At 36.7% G+C, this 16,307-nt stretch overlaps 3 protein-coding genes across 4 annotated transcripts; all 3 read left to right on the top strand.

Annotated features, from left to right (window-relative positions):
• Positions 1 to 1,356: 1,356 nt before the first annotated feature.
• Positions 1,357 to 3,248, top strand: LOC311303866 (DELTA-stichotoxin-Hcr4a). Of its 2 annotated transcripts, none has more exons than XM_084430582.1 (3): positions 1,357 to 1,513; positions 2,277 to 2,390; positions 2,622 to 3,248. In XM_084430582.1, the coding sequence occupies exons 2-3, from the start codon at positions 2,290 to 2,292 to the stop codon at positions 3,046 to 3,048; spliced, it is 528 nt and encodes a 175-aa protein (XP_084286708.1). In that variant the 5' UTR covers positions 1,357 to 1,513; positions 2,277 to 2,289; the 3' UTR covers positions 3,049 to 3,248. The 2 variants fall into 2 exon arrangements, with proteins under 2 accessions (XP_084286708.1, XP_084286709.1); XM_084430583.1 differs by having other exon boundaries at positions 1,400 to 1,502; positions 2,622 to 3,242.
• Positions 3,249 to 5,443: 2,195 nt separating this feature from the next.
• Positions 5,444 to 7,451, top strand: apnl (actinoporin-like protein). The gene is made up of 3 exons (XM_084385182.1): positions 5,444 to 5,721; positions 6,329 to 6,460; positions 6,846 to 7,451. Exons 2-3 carry the CDS (start codon positions 6,357 to 6,359, stop codon positions 7,294 to 7,296), a joined length of 555 nt encoding a protein of 184 aa, XP_084241308.1. The 5' UTR covers positions 5,444 to 5,721; positions 6,329 to 6,356; the 3' UTR covers positions 7,297 to 7,451.
• Positions 7,452 to 11,616: 4,165 nt separating this feature from the next.
• Positions 11,617 to 15,458, top strand: LOC311281641 (5-demethoxyubiquinone hydroxylase, mitochondrial-like). The gene is made up of 6 exons (XM_084394754.1): positions 11,617 to 11,842; positions 12,236 to 12,411; positions 12,649 to 12,763; positions 13,146 to 13,285; positions 13,383 to 13,451; positions 14,679 to 15,458. The coding sequence occupies exons 1-6, from the start codon at positions 11,752 to 11,754 to the stop codon at positions 14,754 to 14,756; spliced, it is 669 nt and encodes a 222-aa protein (XP_084250880.1). The 5' UTR covers positions 11,617 to 11,751; the 3' UTR covers positions 14,757 to 15,458.
• The last annotated feature ends 849 nt before the right edge of the window (positions 15,459 to 16,307 follow it).

The raw sequence follows: 16,307 nt of genomic DNA on the forward strand, positions 1-16,307 counted from the left end.
TTTGGCTGGTGGAGAGAATGTGAATCAAGTGTTTTATTGGATAGCTATAGTTGCACTAGTTCCAAAAGTCGCTTTGAGCCTTTCTTGGTCACTGTAAAGAGGGGGAAAATAAATCAATGGCTTATGGGGAATACTCTGAAGGAGCATTTATAATCCGAACAATTCAAAATAATTTGTATTAATGCATGTAAATATGCTCAACGGCTATGTTGAATCTTTAAATGTACTTTCAGTGAACACAAAATAAACGAGTTCAAATATGAGGATGGGGAAAGAATTCAAATGAAAATTCTGTCACATTTACTCACCCTCATGTCTAAATCTGTATGACTTCTTTTCTTCTGCTCAACACAAAAGAAGATATTTAAATAATAAATAAGTAAATAATCAAATAACTTCTAGTTGTGGGTGAATTATTCATTATTCAGATCTGAGGGTTAGGGGAACATTTTTTATAGTTCATCCACAATTCAAAAATGATCATTAACTCACCCTCATGTTGCTTTAAACCAGTATGACTTTCTTTCTGTAATGTCTTTCTGCTATGGGACACAAAAAAAGACACTTTGAAAAACGTGTTTTTTGGTAGACTTCACACTGAAATACATCTAATTAATAAAAGTTAGCTTTTGATTTTCTGTTTCTCAGATTAAGGATTTCATAATTAGAGGATAAACAGGGTGAATAGGTGTTTATTTGCTGCCCCCTGTTGGAAAATAAATGAGGGCCCTGAACTTTCTGTCAGAGATGTAAGTTTATCCTAAATGTGTTTCTGCAAGTCTATCTAGATGTGTAAGTGAGTTTGAAAATGTGCTGGAATGAAGGGGAAATGCCTGTACATGCAGTTGGACACTCAACACTCTAACACGCTAAGGGTGCAGCTGTGTGTTTTCACTCTCTCTTGCTTCATCAGATCATGACATGTTCAATCACACATCTAACATGCTTTGATAATGTACTGAAGGGTAAACATTGCACAAGTGTGCAATAATCTCCAACTGTCCTTACACCCTGTTATTAAGCCCTCTTTAATTCCTTCTCACTTTTCACAAAGGTTTTGGGCGTTGGTGGATTTGGTACTTTTCATCATTATCAATATTTGCATTGTAACCAACATAGCATTTCATAACCACATTATGTCATGCTGTTTTCATTGGCACGGAGTCCTTAATCTATCCTTTAAAATATGAATTGTTGTCGAATTAATCAGTGTTTGTTTCGTTTTTTTACTGGCTGTGTGCCCATGAATTCTCTGAATAGAGCTTTGTGGATTTATGGAGGCAGGGAGTCAATCTAACTGTGTCAACTCCCATCAAACTCTCCCACAAATGTTTTCTACCATTTTTTTTTTTCTCCGTCAGCATTGGAGGGGAAAGAAGAGGACACGCCTGTGTTTGTCAAGCAGGTGTTTGTGTCTCTACAAGTGTTTCTGTCATTCATACGCTGAAACAGAAGAGCAGCAAACCCTCAATTCTCTCAACAGCAGCATCTCTTACTAGCAGGTAACTGTCAGGTACTTATTAACCAGTTTGTGTTGAGCTTCATGTGTGCGCTGTAAAAAGAAAAAGTAAAAAAGCTTTTATCTTAAATACAGAATTGAGCATTAACCCTTAATTCATCTGCACTGAAAAGCCTCATTGCTTATGTCTGCTGGTGCATGTCTTCGATTCTCAGCTCACTGAATCACTGTTTGTCTCTGCTAACAATTTAGTTCTCTGAGCCATATGGAGCCCGCACGTGTCTTGCCTATTCTGCCATGCTGTCAGGCCTGTTATTATAGATATTTTAACGCCTTAGCTAAAAATGTAGAAAACGCTCATCTGTCTACCTGTACCTGCTGTCACACATTTACTAGTTGACATGAAGACAGATTATGCTTTGCCTTGATTGGTGTGTAAATGTTAAGCACATGGCAATCTAATTAATTTGATTAGAATGTTGTATCTAAGCTGTATAATTTGCTTAAAAGGAAAAAAAAAACACTAAAAAATTAAAGTTCTGTAATTTACTTAATGAAGCAGAATGTCCATGTTGCGCTTTTAAATACAATGTAAGTGAATGGTGATGAAATCTGCCCCCATCCACTTTTATTGTATTATGGCTTGAACATTCTGCTAAATATCTCCTTTTGTGTTTAATGTAAGAAAAAAAGGTCATACAGGTTTGGAATGGCATAAGTAAAAGAGTAAATGAAACAATATTTTTATCCTCTAAGACTTTGCTGAATGCAATTATCTTTCCACAATATATATTTTTTTTTTTCTTGACCCTCACAGAAGAAACGCCAACATGCAGACTGCAGAGGCCGTGTCAGCAACTATAAACACTAACAGGAACTGTACGGTGGAGATCACCAATGTTAGCAGCGTTTACTGCCTTATCAATCCAAAGTAAGGAGAAAATTATGCCTGAGCATATGCAGATATATTTTACATTTACATTAATTTAACTTAAAAAGTAGCCTAAACTAAATTACCAGATAAACTGATAAAGAAAAAAAATTGAAGTTATTGAAGGGGACTGACTTTTTTTAATTTTTTATTGTAGGGCTAATTCCTTTCATTTACTATTCATTTTCTATAATTCATTATTGACAAATGTCATCTATGAACTTCTCTCAGAGTCTACATGTCCAGTGGGTTCAGTTTCCATCCTCCCCAACCCACCATACGCACTGCCAGGACCGAGGTTTGCTCATTCACAAAGGATGACAACACTGCCACTGGGGCTGTGGGCATCTTAACCTATGACCTCTCCCACATGCAGAATCATATGTGCACTGAGCGCATGGCCATTATGTTCTCTGTTCCCTTCGACTACCACCTCTACAAGAATGTCATGGGCATTGGGTTGTTTGAGAGCAGCCGTGGATGTGACAAGGCCCTGTACAAGCACATGTATGAGGGAAAGGACTTCAGCCAGTTCACCCGTGTAGATGCAGGGGGATCTGGAGTCACCCACAGAGGAAAGAAAGTAGACTTAAGAGCGACCATGTCTACTGTGGGCAAGGCTATTATTAAGCTAGAGGTGTATGATAAGATGGGCTAAATAATAAACAAATTCAGCTTTAACTCAGTAATTAAAAATTGTTTCATATACTTTACATGATCTTATTCATCATATGCAAAATAATAATAAACATGGCTTTGTGCTTTTTAAAATGTTGATGTCACGCTTTGATGTCTGTATTAATACCTGCATTTATGCTGTCCAAGAATTTGTTCAAATAAAAACTGTTTTGAATATTCATTATATGTTTGCACTATATAAAATATAAATATATATATATATATATATATATATATATATATATATATATATATATATAAATAAATATAAATATAATATATATATATATATATATACACACATACATACACATACATAACACATATACACAAATATATACACACACATATATACACTCACCTAAAGGATTATTAGGAACGCCTGTTCAATTTCTCATTAATGCAATTATCTAATCAACCAATCACATGGCAGTTGCTTCAATGCATTTAGGGGTGTGGTCCTGGTCAAGACAATCTCCTGAACTCCAAACTGAATGTCAGAATGGGAAAGAAAGGTGATTTAAGCAATTTTGAGCATGGCATGGTTGTTGGTGCCAGACAGGCTGGTCTGAGTATTTCACAATCTGCTCAGTTACTGGAATTTTCACGCACAACCATTTCTAGGGTTTACAAAGAATGGTGTGAAAAGGGAAAAACATCCAGTATGCGGCAGTCCTGTGGGCGAAAATGCCTTGTTGATGCTAGAGGTCAGAGGAGAATGGGCCGACTGATTCAAGCTGATAGAAGAGCAACTTTGACTGAAATAACCACTCGTTACAACCGAGGTATGCAGCAAAGCATTTGTGAAGCCACAACACGCACAACCTTGAGGCGGATGGGCTACAACAGCAGAAGACCCCACCGGGTACCACTCATCTCCACCACAAATAGGAAAAAGAGGCTACAATTTGCACGAGCTTGAACTCTTGAACCTCATCACACTTTTATTTAATTAAAATGAATTAACCGCAAGAAAAGTAAGGTTTAATACTAAATTGGTTATCATAGATGTTACTGTATGTCGAATTCATTGTTGTGATAACGCGGCACAGTTTTACGTGTTCTAAACAATTGTTGTAAAAGTACATTCGAACATACTCACATCATTTGCCAAAATACTGATTAATCTTTATGTATAACACATGCTATGTTTATTTACATGGCCATAAACACCAGACGTGATAAACAATGTCAATAAACTAAACACAAATCTAAAGCAATATATACTTCCCTTACATAAACATAACTATTACCGAATGCTACATTTGGAAAATATAAAATTAAGCATGCTTTGTCGACAGAACCAGCTGCAATCGGTAAAGAATAATTGTGTTCCATAACGACTGCACAAAACAAGCTAACGTTTGTTGCTTGATAGACGCTACAACTACAACTTCCGCATTTGTCCAGGACTCCACGCAGTACGAGCGGAAACCGAGGGTAACGTGGATATGATGCAATTGACTGGCGACTCCCAGCTCCCCCCTGCTCTAACGCCCCGTTTCCTTGGTTAAAATCACAATTTTCTCACGATTTAAAAATAGTTGGAAACATTTGGGATATTGTAAGTAATCAACTTAACAAAATATATAACACTTGCCTTGAGATTATGGGATATTTTAATGCAAAATTCTTGCATATTGTACCTTTAATCTGAGACTTGAGTGTTTATAGACATTTAAGAGGCTGTTGTGTCGACCTTGATTTATTGCAATATTGAGTTTTTTTTTTTTTTTCACCTTTAGAAGATAAATGTGATCGCTCTTCTCACAAATCAACTATTTCTTGATTTTCATTGGCATGTCTCTTAGGTGTTGAGGACTTTTTTTCACGCGGCTAGCGTGTTTTTCCAATTGTTTTCAATGGGAGCGTCACATTTATTAAATTATATAAATATAATTTATATATAAATTCATAAATAAGTATACCTAAGTTCATGCACTACCTTGGAATCAAACCCATGAACTTGTCTTTGCTAGGGAGATCAATTTCTTATAGGAAACATCAAAAGAAGCACAATATACTGAACGATTTAAAACCTCTTAGACTTAATAAAATTAAAAAAATCTGTGCAAACAGTTGCCATCATTTTTTTAATTTCCATTAACAACTTTTTTACCACTGCGTTTCAAGCAGGAAATGGAGTGAGAATATTTCTGGGCTTGTTATTCAAAACATATAACAGAACAAAAATTCCCATCCAAACCCTTTCCTATACTCTTGCTTAAAGTTTCGTAATAAAATAAGCAAACTACGATCATTACTGTACTAAATGCTATAAAAACAAATAGTTATCAGTCAATCAAGAAGCCCCACCTAAAATGTATTCCTGAGTCATTTCTGAGACAAATCTGTGCATGCAACTTCACTGTTCTGGTCTAAAGAATTTAACAGCTATGGGTGTGAAACTGTTCCAAGCATTTTCCCACCCATGTCAGTGATGCCTCTTGAGATGATATGCGTGTCCATGTCCGTACGTAAAGAGGGTGTACACTAAATTTGAATAAGCAAGCTTTTTTTCTCAGGTAGGCATGTACTGTTCTTGTTGCTGCTCATGAATACAGGGAAAGGGACAAAGTAAAAACACAGTGACTATTTTGGAGCGCACCGTTACTGAGCAACACACATACTCGCACTCCGGAGTACCACAGAGGTAAGCCTTCATTCTCATGGAGACAAAATATGCTTAATAATCATAACTTAATAATCAAAAATAAATGCTAATATATCCTTTTATTTCCATATTAAAATTATAACATGGCAAGACAGTTTATTCAGTTAAGGACATTATTATACACTCTTTGCTTCCTCTTTTAAAGCAGAGCATTATAAAATTGAAGATTGCTACAGGCAGAGTGGTTTTTGAGGCAGAGGTCTCTGCGTGTAATTACTGTGACCCTGTTTATTCGCTAGTTAATATTGAGAATAGTAATGAAAGAGGGGCAGAAGTGAACTTGAGTAGAGCTATGTGAACTTTAACTTAATGCTTCAACGTTTTATGTAATGCTTGCACATACACACAAGAACAGGGTGTTTTTCAAGAATAAATTATTGAATTCAACACATTAATTCAGCACAGTAGTTCAAATAGAGGACAATTAACTTATGACCACAAACTTTATATCATAGAAAAACAATAGAAAAGTTATTTTCATTGCAGCCCTGTAGTGTCAACAAAACTGAATTTCCACTTCTTTTTACTGAGGTGCAGACTTCTTTTCTCACACCATCCCTCTCCTCCCTACTTCTCTCCGTTTCAGCCGTCAATCAGATCTATCGTCCACCATCATGACTGAGTCTGCTGAGGTTGCTGCTGCCAACGTGAGCAGCAGGAGACACGCCACCATAGAGATCACCAACCTGACAAACAACTATTGCCTCATCAACCCAAAGTGAGACTACAACCAGAAGCAAATCTAATGTTTAAGCAAACATTCAAAACTAAAACTTTGTCTCTTAACATGTATAGGCATTCAAGGAAAGGAGTGTGAAATGCATTTAAAGGGAGAGTTCAGCCAAAAATTGACATTTTCTAACGTCATTCCAAACCTGTATGACTTTTTCTTTTGTGAAACACAAAAGAAGATATTTTGAAAACTTGTTTGTCCATACAATGTTGTTTTGGACCCCATAAACTTTCATTTTAAGGACAATTTTTCATTTGTGTTCAGTTGTGTCATATTTTTTGGGTGAACTATCCCTTTAAACGTGCATGTTCTGTAGCAATAAGAATGTGTGTGTGTGCCTGCATATTATTCATGCGTATAAATCCCACAGGGTCTATCTGGAGAGTGGTGAAACCTTCAACCCACCTCAGCCTACAGTGCGCCCCCTCAAGACTGAAGTATGCACTTTCAGCAAGACCAGCACTCAAGCCACCGGCAGTGTTGGGGTTCTGACCTACGACCTGTTCGAGCGAAACAGAAATGACTACATCGAGACCCTGGCCATAATGTTTTCTGTCCCCTGGGACTACAATCTGTATAAGAATTGGTTTGCAGTAGGTATCTACCCAAAAGGAAAGGAGTGTGACCAGGGCCTTTATAAAGAAATGTACTATCAAAAAAATCAACAGGGCTTTGTGAGGGAGGAGGCCAATGGGTCAGGCATTAACTTTGAGGGTAAATGCCTGGACATCAGAGCCACCATGTGTCCTTTGGGCAGGGCTATAATAAAACTGGAGGTATGGGACAAGATGGTGTCTCCTATGAGTCAGCAAGTTTGCTAAACAATGTATAAGTCAGCCATTTTACTTAATCAAAATCATATAGTAACTTTTTGTTACACATACTTATACGTCTAATGTGTTATAATTGATATCATAAATGTTTGCATATACATTTACCAATGTAATAAATCTAGCACTATTTCTTTAATATCCCACACTTTAAACTGTTTGCTTTCTCTGTCAGTAGAATGCCTCAGATGTGTGTTTACAGTTTGCTTCTGCTTCCTGCAGGCTAAATCCACTCTCATATCAGGCAGCCATTGTGCTGTTATTCAGTCAAACCATCTTCTGGGTAATTTTTTTTCTCTCCCTCATCAGGGCAGAGATGAACAATACCCTCTGAACAATACACACTGTCTGTACTGACTGCCACTGCTGAGGTGTTTGAAATAAATATTTATTCTGCAATTTCGTAGTAATACCTTCGCCTTTTTACTGAGCCTGAAGGCTTGGTTCTGTATGTATTGGTGTATTCAAAATCTCAAATGAGAGCCAAGGCTGTTCGCTATAAGCTGGAAACGGTCCTGTGTAAATATTTTGTAATATGTATTTGGAAATTCCTAATGCCCGAAGAGGGCAGCTGAACAATGGGAACCGAAATACAGAGACGAAGATATAAAGAATAAATCACAGCATCAAAGACCTGGCAAACACGGTTTCCTGCATAACTCCTTCAGTAGGCACTGAATGATGTCTTTCCAGCTTACTCAATACTCACAATTCAGAAACATCAATGCCAATTTCTCAGCTATAATTGGCAAACTAAAAGTTTGACAAGCAAGCAACTATCACTACTTGCCCAAAACTGAAGGGGACCGATCTCTTTTTTAATACACCAGCAATCCAGTCATTAAGGTCAAAGAGCAACGTTTGTATAAAGCACGCCTCGAGAGACTGAAGCAATATTACCAACAAACATCAAAAATAAAAACAAGTCTGTTCTCAGACCTTAATTCAATGGTTGAGAGCAGGAGTGAATTGTTTCTCGTTCCATTCTTCACACTACAGCCCCATTATCGTCAAATAAGAGCACCAATCAAAGGTTTCTTTCTCTATGTGCTGTGGCATTTACATGGAAAGCCATACATAATACAACAGGCTAAACTAGATATCTCTGGAGCATTGTTGCACAATGTAATGGACAGGTGGTAAACAGATGGCAAGTGCTTTTCTAATGCTACTGTGGGTATACTAAGTCGGGTGTGTGGATTTCCCCCATACTGGAGCTTGAAGCAGTATTCTTTTCTTTCCCTAGTGTATTTATTTTGCACTGCAATGGAAATATTTCCCCATTTCGCTTACGCTGTTTTGTATTTGTGCATTTGAGCGTGTGTATGCATGTCCATGCACGCCACTGGGAAATGCCAATTAATATTGACACACACTCCAAATAAATAAGGTTTGCACCTGTATTTAATGCTGTACATTCTTAAAATACTTCATTAAACTGAGAAAGGACAAAGTAAGCAAATTTCAGAGTTCACAGATCTCCCAAAAAAGTCTAAATGCTGTGGCTCAAGGTTTGGCTTGTTAGCTTCATGCCAATTATGCCAATACATAGATGCCAAAAAGCAACTTTTTGTAGTGATGGTCATTGAAAAATATATTCAAGAAAAATATGGACAAAAACAAGCAACACATAAGTTGGAAATATTTCATTATATTACAGCAGATATTTTGGAGGGTTCTTAAAAGTGTGAAATTGTGTGACTATTTTTCTGTCTGTGAACCAAAATTATTATTATTATTATTTTCTGCTTTTGATTTTCATTTGGAGGATTAACTGTTTATTCACTGGAGCTCTCAAAAGGAGAAGTGGTCATTTGTGAAAGGACACACCCAGGAAGAAAAATCTCAGAGACATCTGAGCAGGGCATTGGGCAAAGGTTGCCCTATATGTGGGATCTGCGAGAGTTCAAGCTAATATAAATAGTTTCAGATCAGTATTAAGAAGTTCAGGTCACCTTACCCAATGTTAGTGACATGTTATTTGTTCAAATTTGAACCAGACACAAGGCTAGACACTGCACTGAAGTTAAGAACAAAATGGATCAGCATTTACATTTACGCATTTGACACTTTTATCCAAGGTGACTTAAGGCCCATTCACACCATGAGCATTACCTAGATAACTACAACTAATACCATATTAGCATCCATACCGATGCACAATAATGTTCTGTTTATTGTAGGGATGCATGATATATCGGCCACCATATCGGTATCGGCCGATATATGTTCATTTATGATGTTATCGTTATTGGCCCGATAAGAAAATTTGGCCGATATATTAAAGCTGATAAATAATATTTCCTCCAGCTGAGACACTTCAGATGCACACTGTTCACCATGACGGTTTTGAACTGCTTGAAATATCATTGGAATCACATTTCAAAAAGGAAAATACAGTTAAGTGCAACATGTTTTGTCATATAGGCTACATAAAATGATAATGAGAACATTATAATTGTGTGCTTGGGACATGGCTTTTAATGGTGAGGCTCTCAAAAATTTAATCAAATTTGGATTTATATTTATCGGCCAATATATCGGTAATCGGCTTTCAAATATAAAGAATTATGTTTAATTGTAGCCAAAATGTTTATATCGGTGCATCCCTAGTTTATTATAGCGCATGCTGCAGTTACACAGCACCTGATGCTTTAAATGCATATCGTTCATCAGCTGGAAAAAAATTCCTCTGTGCAGTTATCATTATAGCTGTGGGTTGGATTTCTGTACTCCCAAAGAATTAGAACGATTTTAGTTACCATCTTTGGTCCGAACATGCCTTTACAATGCATTCAAAATACTATTTTATCTGTTGATGTTATCCCTGGGAATTTAATCTTCCAAAAAAATCTCTTAGAAACGAATATACTTGAATTATTTGAAAAGAATACCTTTGTCTTGAATACAATGGTGGAGGTAATGCCCAAACAAGCATAGATGATAGCTGTGATCACAAGGATTTATCTTTGCATTTAATGTGAATTCTCTTCTACAACATTTTCTGCCAGTGATATCCTTAACATTCTGAAAATAGATTTATATTACTAAATCACAATTCAAATTGGTTTACTGCTGCTATTTTGCTGTGTGAGAGTGCCACTGTGTGGAGGGATGAGGTAAAGTGACTCAGAGCTACATGCAATTTACACGCAATATCTATTGGATTATAGTTATGATGATGAGTATAAGCTATTAAGAGATAAAAAAATGGTTATATATTACTGTAGCCTACTTCATATAAATAAAAAGGAAAACAAAGCTTTCAGTCTAACATCCAACCATCCATCTCTGCCTAATGGGAAGAGTAAAAGAGAAAAAGACATTAAGTCGTTGTGTGTGTTTGTGTACTTGTGTTTGCTTCTAAAATTATTTACCCTATATTTGAACTGTTCAGTGGTTCTTGAGCAGCAGGCCTGTTGTCTGATCTCAGTGATGGCAGCATTCAGATGTGCAGTAGGAGCGCTGTCAACCCCCACCAGCAGACGCCCACTCGGTTGTGTCCAGAACGACAGCTCATACACAAACAACAGGAAAATCAACAAATCCAGCGGAGTACCATCCAGATACAAGTGTGCTATACAATACAGTTAAAGAAATAATCTGTTCCATAATAGTTCACACATGGTTCAAGCACTTATTAATGTTGATAAAGAATAAAAAGATAAAACAAGATATTTTTATTCTTTATCAACATTAATAAGTGCTTGAACCATGTGTGAACTAACATGGCATCAGGTTTTGTTTAGTAGATACTTTCGGATACAAGTATAATTGAATTGAAATTGGATACAAATAGGCTAGCCTACTAAATAACATAATACTAGTAACATTAATAGAAGTAATATTAAAATATTAGTATAACAACAAACTACAGAAAATGTATTAGAAACTAATGTAATTTACAGCATTGTTTGTTAATCATTTACCAAAACGTTTTGGGCATATAGGCCTATGTCTTCACAGAGTCAGCTACACCCTCACATGAAACAAAAAAAAATGGCCTGTTGAATCATTGAACACCAGACTTATATAATATTTAAAATATGAAATGATCAAATTATTAAAATAACTATATTACTTCAAAATAAATCTAATTTCCACACAAAATAACTAACATCCAAACATGGCGACAATGCAATATAAAGGAGCTATTTCCACAATACCAATGCAAGATATTATTTTTTAAAATGCATTAAAATTCAAATGAATAAAATTAAAAACATGGTATTGAGTAAGTTCTATACGACTTCATCTCAGTCAATTTACGAAAGAAAGGCTTTACCTGAGCACGAAGGTAACGCTTTCAGAACGCCGGTCACTGACGTAATTTTCAAGCGCCGATTATAGTGTTTAGTAACGCCATGCGTGCGACGCCGACCACAACCCCCAGCTCCTTTCAATGACATTTGTCGTATTTTCCGTGATCAAACACAAATTGCAAACATGCAAAGGATTGTCAGACCTCAGCTTATGCTTCGTGGTTCTCAACAGACTATTTTATCTACAGCGGGTCAGCCTTGTATAAACAGCATTTGTAAGTATCAATGAAGCAGTTTCATAACTTTCCTTATGACAACACATTTGTAATACTTCTCTCGGGGAATTAAATCCACAGATTCTAGCCTTCAAATAAATAAATAAAAATCACCCAAATGTCATAGTTTTGAGAGTTGAAACATGAAGCGGCATTAATAAAGCGGCTTTAGAGAGACCGCAGGCTATGTTAACAATATATTATGTATGCCAATTTTATCAGTATTTGGAAAATGTTTGGTGTTTATCACGATAGATGTTTATTCTTGTAATGATATTTGCTGTAATGCTCAGAGCTCCTGCATATTTTAACAGTCCACGTGAGAACATAATGTTCTCTCTGATTTTTGAATTAAAGTACTTGCTTATCTTTGCATGTTTATGTGCTTTTCAGCTGCAGTGCCATTTGTAAGGGGGTATAGTGTATTGCCTCCCACCAATGATGAAGAGGAAAAAGCCATGCTTCACAGGATGATGAGAGTGGACCATGCAGGAGAATATGGTGCCAACCAAATCTATGCTGGTCAGATGGCTGTTCTCGGCTTCACACAAACACGCCCACTCATTCAGGTATTAGCTATAAACCAAAGCTGACAGTTATTACACAAATGTAACTTTTTTTTCTCTATTTTGCATGTGGAAGGATTAAGTTATATCTTTTCTTCTTAAGTTACTGTAAGTTTTTATTATTATTATTATTATTATTATTTTATTAAGACCAGCATTGAGGTCTGATGTGTTATGGAATTATGCATTCAATGTGATGTTGAATGTCAACTTCTGATGACATTTCAATTACTGTTAAAGGAAATGTGGGATCAAGAGAAGAAGCACCTGAGTAAGTTTAATGAGATACTGGGTGACAACAGGGTGCGCCCGACCCTCCTGCTTCCTTTGTGGAATATAGCAGGATTTGCTCTTGGTGAGTGTGGCTGTTACATTATTTCTTTTCTGTTTTAGGAAATAATGTTTCTCAAGAATTCACTCCAGGAAACTCGTTTGTTTTATATAATATGTTGGTGCAGACACAAAACTTTTTTATGTGCACAGGGTACCCCCAAAACCTGGAAATACTGGGATAGTATAAAATAGTATTATTCAGGCTTGGAAAAGGTATAAATTAATCAATATCAATAAATTGTTCCACTGTTAAAATTTCTAGTATGCTATCACGGATAACTGGAAAAGTCGTCATGGAAAATCATTGGTCAAAAGATGCGAGAACCCTTTGTGTACTAGAAAGAGTCTTCAATGTAAAATGTAGCATTGGTGTGATGTCTTTTTATTTATTTATTTTTTGACAGGAGCTGGTTCTGCTCTCTTGGGAAAAGAAGGGGCGATGGCCTGCACTGTGGCTGTAGAAGAGAGTATCTCAGAGCACTATAACAGTCAGATCAGGACTCTTATGGAGAAAGATCCTGAGAAGTACACAGAACTGCTGCAGGTGGGTCAAATCCTTAAGACATGGTGGGCTTCATACTTTACACACAAAGAAACTAGAATAGTGATGAGGCTCTTGCTTAATTTTTTCTTATTGTCAGATGATTAAAGAATTTCGGGATGATGAAATGGAGCACCATGACACTGGACTTGAACATGATGCTGAATCAGTAAGTCTGAATAATGGCATGTAACATGATTTGTAGGTCTGGGCGATATACGATAATATCGTCGTATCGACGATGTCTCGCAAGTATCACAATTTCGATTATGACTGTCAAATATATTTCACATAGCCCCATGCCACATGCACATGCAATAGCATGAATTAAATATTTTCTATAGGCTAGTAGTTAGTTGGGTTAGGAAGAGAAAATCGATTTTCTTGATAACATTCTTTAAGCGCAAGAAGACACCAAAGAGAACACTTCTGCATGCGTGCTTTGGATATGTGCACTGCTCAGAAAGCAGTGCGCACACAGAAGTGTTCTCTTTGGCGTCTGTTCACAGAGAGCCGCCTCTCATATAGTGCACGGACAAATACACACACAATGATGTCAAAATATCCAGGTAAAAACAGTTGGTTTTGTCTTATGCTAATGTAAACAGTTGAAAAAGAAAAACAGTAGGCGTACCGGAGCCATGCATTGACAGCAGCCTAATAGCTATATACCCGCTGCCACCATTAATGTTAATCAAAGAACAAAAGAAAAAGAAAATCACTCACTGAACTTGACAGAATAACTTTTGTAACTTTAATTAGCCTAATCTGTATTTTATTTGTTGTTGTTCGGCACTGACTGCTCTAACGGCAACGTGTCTATGCTTTGGAGATGCGTTCCCTATCAAACATCATTAGGAACCAAGTCCCTATTGTATCCATTCGTTTTCTTATTATTATTCCTGCCCAGTGGGAGTCTATGGCAGCCCTATGAACTGTAAATAGAAAAATTATTGTGTTTGTTTATTTTTGGATTAAAGTTTGTGAAACGTTCGCCGATTCCCACCTCCTTCTCTTATCAACAAACCTTGCTACAGTAACAAAATAAAACCTTAAAGTTTCCATTTTTAAATGAAACTAACTGAATCTCAGGCTCCCATTAGATAAAGTGCAGCCAAACTCAACATGATGTGTGTTTACGGTGTATGTCGGCAGTGTTGTCTCCAGCGGGGAAGGGGCGGGGCTCGGGTAGACAATATAATTGGATATCGTGATATTTTTTAAGGCGATTATTGATAAAATATTTTTTTTACATCGCCCAGCCCTAAATTTGTGACTGCATGAACTTGCATATTAAAATATAAAACCTCAATAACAAGAATTGTTTTAATAGTTATTTTTCTAGAGCCACAGATATGTTCATGTATTAGTGACACATTGTGCGTCTTTATTGCAGGTGCCTGGATATCAGCTGATGAAAGCAATCATACAGGCTGGCTGTAAAGCTGCAATTTACGTCTCAGAACGAGTATGAATGTAAAAAAAAAGAGTATTATTTCAAAGTCACCCTGATAGCTTGTGAATATGGCTTCTACTTTTTGTAGCTTTAAAGCTGATGTAATATTTTCATTGTTTCAATATTTTATTCAGTAAGCCATTTTGGGTTGATTTCTCCAAAATCATTGTGGTGCTTGCTCTGTACGTTTAAGCATCCCACCCTCCCTGACACAGCATAATTTTGGGGCATGACTATATATTTATATATATATATGTATGTATGTATATATATATCTCTTTTGGTCTTTATTACCAAAGCCTGAAGTGGGGATAAAGTGCCTGTACTCATGATGGGGAAGGGGGAGGTGTGGTTTAAATGCGTCCTGACCCACTTTGAGCATCGTTTAATATCTCTTTGTCTGGCCAGTGGAAGACCGGGGAAATGTTCAGAAAACCTGTTGGGAAAAATATATATATATATATATATATTTTTTTTTGCAGTTTCAGTTTAGTGACACTGGTGCATATTACATACTTCATCATGACATATTTTCTGGTGCTCTTCCTCACAGCAGTGTAAATGTTTAAAATGTATTTATTTATTATATTTTATACATGGCCTGTATTATTTTATTTCACCCAGCAGGATTTATTCCGAAATAACACACTGTAATGTTTTATCACTATTGTGTTGACATTAAAGTCATACGTCTTTACAGGACGTGTGTGTTTGCACAGACCACTTGGAACACAAGAGGGCAGTCTTTGCCTTTTAAGTTAAAGGTAATTTGCAGCCACCAGTCATGACAGGGCAATCTGTACCCCAACTGTTAAAATTATTATTTTATTTGAGAAGAAATACCACAGATATATAAACATATTTGGCATGCTATAAATATGCTCATCTGTTATCTTAGAATATCTAGGGACTATCAGTGATGTATGCATACAATATTAGGGGAAGTTATCACAATGGCGGCTATGAAAACATGTAACATAATCTGAGACGTGGGAAACAGCTGTCTCCATCTCCCTGTGGTTCCCATGACATAATCTATGAGGGCATGAAGTCAGCCTGGACACTCCACAGAGAGTACGAGAGCCTGGATTTCAGTTACTGTGTCTGAGGGTTTTTTTCAGTATGTTGCCAATTGGTGAATTTAGTTTGAAGCTTTGATAAGAAGAGAACAGGCTATGAGAAGTGCACAATTTATACTCCCCTTCCTACTCTTCGTCTAGAGTCTTTTATGCTGACTGTACTGGATATGAGTTCTTGAGAGGCCTGTTTAGTTTGGCAGATTCTGTTAGTGGGCAGAACTACTGTATACTCGCATTCAGAGAGAAGGAAGCTGATGCAATCCCTGTGTAACTACAAGTTCTCCTCAGCTTCCAGTCTACCATCAACTGTGACCACATGTAACCCTTAACAGACTCAAAGTTTGAGGCTTTCAACTGCCTCTTGTCCCATACTGTCCTTCTCTCCTAGAAGGTTTTTATTTCTAAACATATCTTCCATATAAGCATTTGCATTGCTTAATGTAATGCAGAAGCTGCCACGCAATCTTTTATTCTCATAATAAGTCTGTGT

This window comes from Rutilus rutilus, assembly GCF_951802725.1.
Source record: "Rutilus rutilus genome assembly, chromosome: 1".
In the NCBI taxonomy this organism is placed as follows: Eukaryota; Metazoa; Chordata; class Actinopteri; order Cypriniformes; family Leuciscidae; genus Rutilus; species Rutilus rutilus.

Excerpts from the sequence above, each read along its gene's own strand:
- LOC311303866 (XM_084430582.1), top strand. The coding sequence starts at position 2,290 with ATGCAGACTGCAGAGGCCGTGTCAGCAACTATAAACACTAACAGGAAC. Across the intron at positions 2,391-2,621 it reads TACTGCCTTATCAATCCAAA|AGTCTACATGTCCAGTGGGT; the intron begins GTAAGGAGAAAA and ends AACTTCTCTCAG.
- apnl (XM_084385182.1), top strand. The coding sequence starts at position 6,357 with ATGACTGAGTCTGCTGAGGTTGCTGCTGCCAACGTGAGCAGCAGGAGA. Across the intron at positions 6,461-6,845 it reads TATTGCCTCATCAACCCAAA|GGTCTATCTGGAGAGTGGTG; the intron begins GTGAGACTACAA and ends TAAATCCCACAG.
- LOC311281641 (XM_084394754.1), top strand. The coding sequence starts at position 11,752 with ATGCAAAGGATTGTCAGACCTCAGCTTATGCTTCGTGGTTCTCAACAG. Across the intron at positions 13,286-13,382 it reads AGTACACAGAACTGCTGCAG|ATGATTAAAGAATTTCGGGA; the intron begins GTGGGTCAAATC and ends TCTTATTGTCAG. Across the intron at positions 13,452-14,678 it reads TTGAACATGATGCTGAATCA|GTGCCTGGATATCAGCTGAT; the intron begins GTAAGTCTGAAT and ends TCTTTATTGCAG.